Genomic DNA, 11,179 nt, shown 5'->3' with positions numbered 1-11,179 from the left:
TCGTTACCTGTATTAATGGCACCTGTTTGAACTTGTTATCAGTATAAAAGACACCTGTCCACAACCTCAAACAGTCACACTCCAAACTCCACTATGGCCAAGACCAAAGAGCTGTCAAAGGACACCAGAAACAAAATTGTAGACCTGCACCAGGCTGGGAAGACTGAATCTGCAATAGGTAAGCAGCTTGGTTTGAAGAAATCAACTGTGGGAGCAATTATTAGGAAATGGAAGACATACAAGACCACTGATAATCTCCCTCGATCTGGGGCTCCACGCAAGATCTCACCCCGTGGGGTCAAAATGATCACAAGAACGGTGAGCAAAAATCCCAGAACCACACGGGGGGACCTAGTGAATGACCTGCAGAGAGCTGGGACCAAAGTAACAAAGCCTACCATCAGTAACACACTACGCCGCCAGGGACTCAAATCCTGCAGTGCCAGACGTGTCCCCCCTGCTTAAGCCAGTACATGTCCAGGCCCGTCTGAAGTTTGCTAGAGTGCATTTGGATGATCCAGAAGAGGATTGGGAGAATGTCATATGGTCAGATGAAACCAAAATAGAACTTTTTGGTAAAAACTCAACTCGTCGTGTTTGGAGGACAAAGAATGCTGAGTTGCATCCAAAGAACACCATACCTACTGTGAAGCATGGGGGTGGAAACATCATGCTTTGGGGCTGTTTTTCTGCAAAGGGACCAGGACGACTGATCCGTGTAAAGGAAAGAATGAATGGGGCCATGTATCGTGAGATTTTGAGTGAAAACCTCCTTCCATCAGCAAGGGCATTGAAGATGAAACGTGGCTGGGTCTTTCAGCATGACAATGATCCCAAACACACCGCCCGGGCAACGAAGGAGTGGCTTCGTAAGAAGCATTTCAAGGTCCTGGAGTGGCCTAGCCAGTCTCCAGATCTCAACCCCATAGAAAATCTTTGGAGGGAGTTGAAAGTCCGTGTTGCCCAGCGACAGCCCCAAAACATCACTGCTCTAGAGGAGATCTGCATGGAGGAATGGGCCAAAATACCAGCAACAGTGTGTGAAAACCTTGTGAAGACTTACAGAAAACGTTTGACCTGTGTCATTGCCAACAAAGGGTATATAACAAAGTATTGAGAAACTTTTGTTATTGACCAAATACTTATTTTCCACCATAATTTGCAAATAAATTCATTACAAATCCTACAATGTGATTTTCTGGATTTTTTTTCCTCATTTTGTCTGTCATAGTTGACGTGTACCTATGATGAAAATTACAGGCCTCTCTCATCTTTTTAAGTGGGAGAACTTGCACAATTGGTGGCTGTCTAAATACTTTTTTCCCCCACTGTATGGATCTGTTGGGGCGGTATGCAAGTTGGAGTGGGTCTAGGGTTTCTGGGATAATGGGGTTGATGTGAGCCATGACCAGCCTTTCAAAGCACTTCATGGCTACAGACATGAGTGCTACGGGTCGGTAGTCATTTAGGCAGGTTATCTTAGTGTTCTTGGGCACAGAGACTATGGTGATCTGCTTGAAACATGTTGGTATTACAGACTCAGTCAGGGATATGTTGAAAATGTCAGTGAAGACTCTTGCCAGTTGGTCAGCGCATGCTCGGAGTACACGTCCTGGTAATCCGTCTGGCCCTCCGGCCTTGTGAATGTTGACCTGCTTAAAAGTCTTACTCACATCGGCTACGGAGAGCGTGATCACATAGTCATCCGGAACAGCTGATGCTCTCATGCATGCTTCAGTGTTGCTTGCCTCGACGCGAGCATAGAAGTGATTTAGCTCATTTTGTAGGCTTGTGTCACTGGGCAGCTCGCGGCTGTGCTTCCCTTTGTAGTCTGAAATAGTTTGCAAGGCCTGCCACATCTGACGAGCGTCAGAGCCGGTGTAGTACGATTCAATCTTAGTCCTGTATTGACTCTTTGCCTGTTTGATGGTTCGTCGGAGGGCATAGCAGGATTTCTTATAAGCTTCCGGGTTAGAGTCCCTTGAAAGCAGCAGCTCTACCCTTTAGCTCAGTGTGGATGTTGCCTGTAATCCATGGCTTCTGGTTGGGTTATGTACGTACGGTCACTGTGGGGACGAAGTCATCGATGCACTTATTGATGAAGCCAGTGACTGATGTGGTGTAGTCCTCAATGCTATCGGAAGAATCCCGGAACATATTCTAGTCTGTGCTAGCAAAACAGTCCTGTAGCTTAGCATCTGCGTCATCTGACCACTTCCATATTAACCGAGTCACTGGTTCTTCCTGCTTTAGTTTTTGCTTATAAGCAGGAATCAGGAGGATAGAATTATGGTCAGATTTGCCAAATGGAGGGCAAGGGAGAGCTTTGTACGAGTCTCTGTGTGTGGAGTAAAGGTGGTCTAGAGTTTTTTTTCCCTCTGGTTGCACATTTAACATGCTGGTAGAAATGAGGTAGAACGGATTTAAGTTTCCCTGCATTAAAGTCCCCGGCTACTAGGAGTGCTGCCTCTGGATGAGCATTTTCCTGTTTACTTATGGCCGTATACAGCTCACTGAGTATAATCTTAGTGCCAGCATCGGTTTGTGGTGGTAAATAGACAGCTACGAAAAATATAGAAGAAAACTCTCTTGGTAAATAGTGTGGTCTACAGCTTATCATGAGATACTCTACCTCAGGCGAGCAAAACCTTGAGACTTCCTTAGTATTAGATTTCGTGCACCAGCTGTTGTTTACAAATATACACAGACCGCCACCCCTTGTCTTACCGGAGTCAGCCGTTCTATCCTGCCGATGTAGCGTATATCCCGCCAGCTCTATGGTATCCATGTCGTCGTTCAGCCACGACTCGGTGAAACATAAGATATTACAGTTTTTAATGTCCCATCTCCTCCTCTACTGCCATTCATTCCAATGACTGGTTTGGATTTCTCCCTGACCATTTGCACCCCATTCTGGAACTTTGAGAGTTCATGACATAGCCCCTCTAGTAATTTAATAGGATCTCTATGGTCACCCCCCTCCCCAGACAGGATATGAACATGGCAAAAATGTTTAGAATGACAGGAATCTAGCTGTAAAACTGAAGAAAATAAATTTCTCAGCTTCGTTGCGAAATGTGTAGAATAGCATGAGATTAGCTATAAAACTGCACATGTTCCTCTCTGCCCCATGGCAAAATGTGTAGAATTGCAGGAAATTTGCTTTAAAACAGTAACATTTTCTCTCAGCCTCATGGCAAAATGTGTAGAATAGCATGATATTAGCTATAAAACTGCACATTTTCTCTTTGCCCCATGCCAAAATGTGTAGAATTGTAGCAAGTTAGCCGTTTCCCCAAAATTAAAATAATTATTTGGGGTTGGGGGGGCTTTCTCAGACCTTGCGGGGGTCCCGTGAAACCGCGGTACGCCACTTAGATTAATCAGTTCATATAGGTTAGTGCTGGTTGACATCTGCAGAAGGCCTACCTGCACTGCACTGTAGGCTATTGTTCAGTATTCAGAGGCTCAGTGACTTTTGCAAGTTATATTTTATGCTGTCTATGATTCCACCACTAGATGTCGATAGAGACCCACAGTAGTAGTAGAGCAGAGCTCAATCAATTGGTCTTTGGTCCAATTTATTCTAGGCAGGGTCCACTTCCAATACAGACGATACAGGACAGGTGTGTTGGCCACACCCACAAATTGCCCACACCTGATGCCAATGTTGACCCGCCCATACATTTATATAAACCGTTCGTAGAGGTTGTGAATAGTTTAGGTAGAGTATTGCATTGAGAGAGCAAGTGGTAAAAGGAAGCGAGACGTGATCAATTGTTGTCATCATGTTTAGTATGGGCTGCATTTGTTCCTTTTTAAAAAATTCCATCTTCCCCCAACAGATACACAGATGACGCAATCTCTGTTGCACTCCACACTGCCCTCTCCCACCTGGACAAGAGGAACGCCTATGTGAGAATGCTGTTTTGGTATTTTATTAGGATCCCCATTAGCTGTTGCAAAAGCAGCAGCTACTCTTCCTGGGGTCCACATGAAACATGACATAATACAGAACATTAAATAGACAAGAACAGCTCAAGGACAGAACTACATCAATAAAAAATAAGCCACACGTAGCCTTCATATTGATACATACACACAAACTAGCTAGGTCAAATAGGGGCGAGGCGTTGTGCTGTGAGGTGTTGATTTCTGTTTTTTGAAACCAGGTTTGAGCAATATTAGATGGAACAGCGTTCCATGCAATAATGGCACTATATAATACTGTCCATTGATTACAGCTCAGCGTTCAACACCATTGTGCCCTCCAAGCTCATCACAACATTCCGGTCCCTGGGACTGAACACCTCCCTCTGCAACTGGATCCTGGACTTCTGACGGGCCACCCCAGATGGTGAGGGTAGGCAACAGTACATCTGCCAACCCTCAACAAGGGGGCCCCTCGGGGGTGCATGCTTAGTCCCCCCCTGTACTCCCTGTTCACCCTAGACTGTCATTAAGTTTGATGATGATGATAGGCCTGATCACTGATGACGATGATTCCGCCTATACGGAGGAGGTCGGTGACCTGGCAGTGTGGTGCCAGGGCAACGACCTCTCCCTCAACGTCAGAAAATCAAAGGAGCTGATCATGGACTACAGGAAACGGAGGGCCGAGCACGCCCACATCGACGGGGCTGTAGTGGAGCGGGTCGAGAGCTTAATGTTCCTCAGTGTCCACATCACTAAGGAATTAACATGGTCCACACACCAACACGTGAAGAAGGCATGACCACGCCTCTTCCCCCTCAGGAGGCTGAAAAGATTTGGCATGGGCCCTCAGATCCTCAACGTTCTACAGCTGCACCATTAAGAGCATCTTGATTGGCTGCATCACCGCTTTGTATGGCAACTGCTTGGCATCCGACCGCAAGGCGCTACAGAGGGTAGTACGTACGGCCCAGTACATCACTGGGGCTAAGCTCCCTGCCATCCAGGACATCTACACCAGGCAGTGTCAGAGGAAGGCCCTAAAAATTGTCCGACTCCAGCCACCCAAGTCATAGACTGTTCTCTCTGCTACAGCACGGCAAGCGGTACTGATGCACCAAGTCTGGCACCAACAGTACCCTGAACAGCTTCTACCCCCAAGCCATAAGACTGCTAAATAGTAAAACAAATAGCTACCTGGACTATCTGCATTGACCCGCTTTTGCACTAACTCTTTTGACTTGTCACAAAAAGCTACTGCTTATCTAGCCTGTTGCCTAGTCACTTTACCCCTACCTATACGTACATAGCTACCTCAATTACCTCATACCCCTGCACATCGACTCTGTACTGGTACCCTGTGTGTATAGCCAAGATATCATTCCTCATTGTGTATTTATTTCTTGTTATTTTTCTCTCTGAATTGTTGGAAGGGCCTGTAATAATTTCACTGTTGGTCTACTCCTGTTTACAAAGCATGTGACATAAAATGTGATTTGATTTAGACAAATATTTTGTAGATGTATTTTTTGAACTGTCTCGTTCTATTTATCAACCCAACTCTTTACAATGCAAGTCGGTGTAGCCTTTAATTTGACATTGAAGTTAGACATTCAATATCAATGCCTTAATTTGACAATGACCACTAGGTACGTTGCACATTCTAAAAAAAGGTGAGATATACCAGAGCTATGAGAGAAAGGAGATGGGAATCGCAATAGTCAATGAATGGGGAAACGTATAACGGCCCATCCAGCAGACTGTCGACCAATTGCGCTCACGTTTTTACTCGGTTGCTAATCGTCACGCCAGCCCTTCTAAAAGTTGAGAAACCTAACTATTTTCCTCAAGTATGTAATGCCCCGATTCCAAATCTATATGACATTACAGAGAACAAGTTCATTATTCCACATCTCGGAAAAGATTTGCAATGTTGTACTTCATGAAATTCTTCCTAATGTTGGATTTTTTAGCTAGCGCCCAATGACAAAGGTGCTTAAAGATGGGGGAATTAAGATATGACCTCATTGTTTTTAGCACTACCAACAGAGTTCTTAAACTATGGCGGCCAACTTGATCAAATGTGCCAGTCAATCTACTTTTTAGTATACTGTGCTTCGTTAATACAAAAGTATAACGGAGAGCAATGTACAATACGGCGAACTTAGCAAACAAGGCATTTTTCGTAAGTACATGGGGGCAACCATCTTTATGCACCTTCGCTATTGACTCCCATTCCCTACTTGAAGGAGAGCTTTCCTTGTCCCAGAATCGCCCAGAATGCACCGTGTGGCCCATTGACAACGCATGGGCAACGTACACAATGGGCGGTAATACGATTCCAATGGAGTATCTCTGGGTATACTGACATCCGTTGGCTGGGTTTCTTGTATTAGCATGCCCACAAAAAAGGGTCTTCACTAGTTACCCCAGCCACAAAGTCATAAACCCCGCCCATGTTTACAATTAATCTTCTTAAAATGTAATTATAAACCTTACCTTACCCACAACTTATGCCTAACCCTAAACTCAAATTAAGACCAAAAAGTACATTTTTGTTTTCATGAATTTTAACGATATATAAACAATTTTGACTTTGTGGCTGTGCTATCTATTGGAAACCACAAAAAATGGGCCCTGCGTCTTTAACGGCAAATTGTACTGAATTTTATTTCGCGAGATTTGCTTGGCGCCGTGACCCATGTGAGAGACACCTCCTGCAAGAATTATTCTCCCCTGCAGAGGAAAAGGCTATGGAGCGCTGAACGTTTTCACTGTTATTCCCCTTTCCCCCCAAGCCCGGTATTTGTTGTGATTAGATTTCTGTAACCTTTTTGGTGGCTATAGGGCGGTGGAACGATGTGGATTCAAATTCGGACCATAGACGGAAAGGAGACACGAACCATTGAGGATCTTTCCAGGCTGACCAAAATTGAGTCTCTGAGGCTGAAAATCCAAGAGATCTTCAATGTAAACCCCGGACAACAACGGTTATTCTATCGGGGCAAACAGGTAGATGTTATCTAACCTATGGCCATCGTAACAGTCGTTTGTTGTTTGTTTACGTTGCAGGATTAGGAGGCTGCTAACGTATTTAGAACCGGAGCTTCCTGTTTTGAAGGGAATTCGCCAACAGATCTTGCGCAAGAACCGAGAGGACGCACTCTGTCAGTGATATTAATGCGCTGCTGTTGTCCCCATTCATGCTTTATCTACTGTTGGATACATTGTTGCAAGGTTTTTTCAGTTGGCCTATATAAGATGCATTAGCCAACACTTGAGCTAGAGAGATGAGAAATGGCGTATACGTCGTGTCTTTTTCCAGATATTTAGTGTTTTCCACATGTTGGGAAGGCAATAGAAAATATCCCCTTATTAGAACCTCATTCAGATCCAATGACCAATTAGATATTTTCTGTTTTATTTTCTTTGATATTTTGGATAGGTGGGAATATTTGATATAATTACCCGGTAATAGTCTTAGATGCATTGCAAACAAGAATCAGCCACGTTTTCAAAAACATTTGGGATCTTTACTAATGTAGTTTCATTGCCTTTGATGTTCATGCGGCATGTGATTGTATGATGCATTTGTTTACGCTTAGGATGCGTTGCTCCACGTGCATTGCCATCCAGTGAAGTGCAGTGTTTACAGCCGCGCGCTACTGGTTTGACACACACTCAACGTCACAGCATAGTGAAGACGGTGGTTAGGTTTTCTAGTGAAAGATGCTACTGTCAGAGTTATCTAAGCATGATTACTTTGTTTCCCCATATTCTGCATGTACATGTAAATTCTAGAAGCTGAAGTGGATTCACACATTTTCTCTCATTAACATTACCTCTTTTACAATAGGACATTGATCAGTCAGTGCAACATTGTATTTTCTGAGACTTCATATAATTCCTTGTCATAATTTCAGTGTTTGTGAAGGTAATATGCTAGAATCCTCTGTATCTTTTTTAGGGCTCTGTTTCCAATGTAGTATTAATGACTAGTAGCCTGAGCGTTGTCAGAATAGGTGTACAACCACCTAATGACTCAAAATGCAGACAGTTAAGAAAAACACTGGCGATAAGGTTGGAGACATCCTGTGTAGGCCTACTGCCCATATAATGGCCATTAAGTCCTGTCCTGTGTGTGTCTAATCTAATTGTATTTGTCGGATGCTTCGTAAACAACAGGTGTAGACTAACAGTGAAATGCTTACATTTACATTTTAGTAATTTAGCAGACACTCTTATCCAGAGCGACTTACAGTTAGTGAGTGTATACATTTTTCATACTGGCCCCCAGTGGGAATTGAACCCACAACCCTGGCGTTGCACGCGCCATGCTCTACCAACTGAGCTACAGGAGGCCTACAGAATAAATAACTGAACAAATAATAACATGAGGAATAAATACACAATGAGTAATGATAACTTGGCTTTATACACAGGGTAAGTACCGAGTCGATGTGCAGGGGTACGAGGTAATTGAGGTAGATATCATTTACATTTACGTCATTTAGCAGACGCTCTTATCCAGAGCGACTTACAAATTGGTGCATTCACCTTATAGCCAGTGGGATAACCACTTTACAATATGTTTTTTTTTAATGTACATATAGTTGTACATATAGGTAGGGGTAAAGTGACTAGGCAACAGGATAGATAATAAACAGTAGCAGCAGCGTTTGTGATGAGTCAAAAGAGTTAGTGCAAAAAGGGTCAATGCAGATAGTCCGGGTAGCTATTTGGTTAACTATTTAACTATTTAGCAATCTTATGGCTTGGGGGTAGAAGGTGTGTGTGTGTGTGTGTGTGTGGCGCCCACTTCACAATTGGCGGTAATCTGAGTATTCAGATGTAGAATGCTGGGAGGAGGACGCTGTAGTCAGACAGTTAATCGTCTGAGCACTGTGTCCCTGCCTACTTCCCAAATGGCACCCTATTTCTTATGTAATGCACTACTTTTGACCACGGCCCATACATACTAGGTAGATAATAAGGTGTAATTTGGGACACACTCCCTGTGTGGGGAATATTAAAGTTGGAATAATGACTCAACGGGGCAGCCCATAACGAAAATACTGCCTTTCTATTATCATCATTTAATACACTTTAATCACATCATTTTAATCCAGTTATTTGATTGATCAAATACATTGTTTCCCTTTGAAGGCCCTTTAGCCATCCTTAAATCCTAGGCCCCACTTTTACATTTTAATCTGTAAATAGATCAACTAAAGCAGAATTGTGTCATTGAAAATAAATAGGTCGATCTTGTTTTCCCTGATGTTTGACACTACATGAAGGATTGAAATGGTTTTGTCTCTTGCTTGGGGAGGGATTTCATTCCCGCGGAAGTCGTTCGTTGCTGTATAATGTTGTGCAGTACAGCATGAGGTGTCGGCCATTTTGCATTTTTTGAATGAGGAATCCCTCCATGTGTTTGTCTGTGGAGAGGAAACATGGGACGTAGCCACGCCAAGCCTACTTTTTTTTTTTTGTGGGGAGCAAGCGACTAAGCAGGTTTCATTTATAAAGTTAATTTAAACTTGGTTAGCTTTGACAGGGGTGTTCAGTTGACAGCCCACCTATGTTTCATCACTGTGTGATTTATGCATGGCTGTCTGTTTCTAAGGAAACAATATGCTTTTCTCTTCCTGCATTTCCATACCTAGTGTTGAATTTTCCCACAATCCTTTTATTTATGCCTAGTTAATGATAATAATACATAATATATGTCATTTAGCAGACGCTTTTATCCAACGCGACTTAGTCATGCGTGCATACATTTTATGACGTACGGTTGGTCCCGGGAATCGAAACCACTATCCTGGCGTTGCAAGCACTATGCTCTACCAAATGAGCTGCAGAGGACCACAATATGTGCTAGGCTATGGTTTTGAGGGTTATAAGGCTTATTATACAAGAAGACCCTTGGTTTTCAGTGCTGATTTTGTGTAGTACTGTAGTAAAGTTGTATTGTAGTGCAATGTAGTGTAGGCCTAGTAGTACAGGAATGTACTGTAGTAAAGTTGTAATGTAGTAATGTAGTGTAGTACAGTACAGTAATGTAGTGTAGTAAAGTAGTAATGTAGTGTAGGCCTAGTAGTACAGGAATGTACTGTAGTAAAGTTGTAATGTAGTAATGTAGTGTAGTACAGTACAGTAATGTAGTGTAGTAAAGTAGTAATGTAGTGTAGGCCTAGTAGTACAGGAATGTACTGTAGTAAAGTTGTAATGTAGTGTAGTACAGTAGTGTAGGCCTAGTAGTACAGGAATGTACTGTAGTAAAGTTGTAATGTAGTAATGTAGTGTAGTACAGTACAGTAATGTAGTGTAGTAAAGTAGTAATGTAGTGTAGGCCTAGTAGTACAGGAATGTACTGTAGTAAAGTTGTAATGTAGTACAGTAATGTAGTGTAGTAATGTAGTGTAGGCCTAGTAGTACAGGAATGTACTGTAGTAAAGTTGTAATGTAGTACAGTAATGTAGTGTAGTAATGTAGTGTAGGCCTAGTAGTACAGGAATGTACTGTAGTAAAGTTGTAATGTAGTACAGTAATGTAGTGTAGTAATGTAGTGTAGGCCTAGTAGTACAGGAATGTACTGTAGTAAAGTTGTAATGTAGTGTAGTAATGTAGTGTAGGCCTAGTAGTACAGGAATGTACTGTAGTAAAGTTGTAATGTAGTGTAGGCCTAGTAGTACAGGAATGTACTGTAGTAAAGTTGTAATGTAGTGTAGGCCTAGTAGTACAGGAATGTAGTGTAGTAAAGTTGTAATGTAGTGTAGTACAGTACAGTAATGTAGTGTAGTAATGTAGTGTAGGCCTAGTAGTACAGGAATGTACTGTAGTAGGCTAGTCCTTTTATTTCCTCTGCCTCATAGGAAAGCAGTCAGGGTGGGTGGGGGATTTCCACGTGTGAAGAATGAGCCACTCACAGTACAGACTACCAAACACTGTTAGAATATGTTGCCGGAGGAGACTTGTTCAACTCATTCAATATCAAAATGGCGTCGTTTCAGCCCTAGTTCAAAGTACAGACTGACTCTGCCCTTGTGTTTGAATGATGGTCCATTTTACAATGCCACAGTGGTCTTGTAAGTCTGTGGTAAAGGAACCTCTCTGGTCTCTACAGTACCTGCCTAACAGTCACCCGCTTTCCCTTACATAGAAATAGTCACGTTGCCATTCTCTTTCAGATCAGAACATACTGTCTCGTCGTCACACTCAAGGCATGTGATTGGTTGGTTTT

General features: G+C 42.9%; 1 protein-coding gene across 1 annotated transcript in view; it reads left to right on the top strand.

Moving 5' to 3' along the window:
• The first annotated feature begins 6,615 nt into the window (after positions 1–6,615).
• LOC121573440 (E3 ubiquitin-protein ligase UHRF2-like) overlaps positions 6,616–11,179 on the top strand; it is a 41,384-nt gene continuing 36,820 nt past the window's right edge. Inside the window, exon 1 of the mRNA XM_041885442.2 lies at positions 6,616–6,945. Within this exon, the coding sequence (XP_041741376.2) occupies positions 6,793–6,945 (153 nt within the window). The 5' untranslated portion in view covers positions 6,616–6,792. The remainder of the gene's footprint in view (positions 6,946–11,179) is intronic.

Source organism: Coregonus clupeaformis, chromosome 9 (genome assembly GCF_020615455.1).
Source record: "Coregonus clupeaformis isolate EN_2021a chromosome 9, ASM2061545v1, whole genome shotgun sequence".
In the NCBI taxonomy this organism is placed as follows: domain Eukaryota; kingdom Metazoa; phylum Chordata; class Actinopteri; order Salmoniformes; family Salmonidae; genus Coregonus; species Coregonus clupeaformis.
The sequence above is the reverse complement of the archived record's forward strand: the minus strand, read 5'-3'. Positions and strand labels throughout refer to the sequence as shown.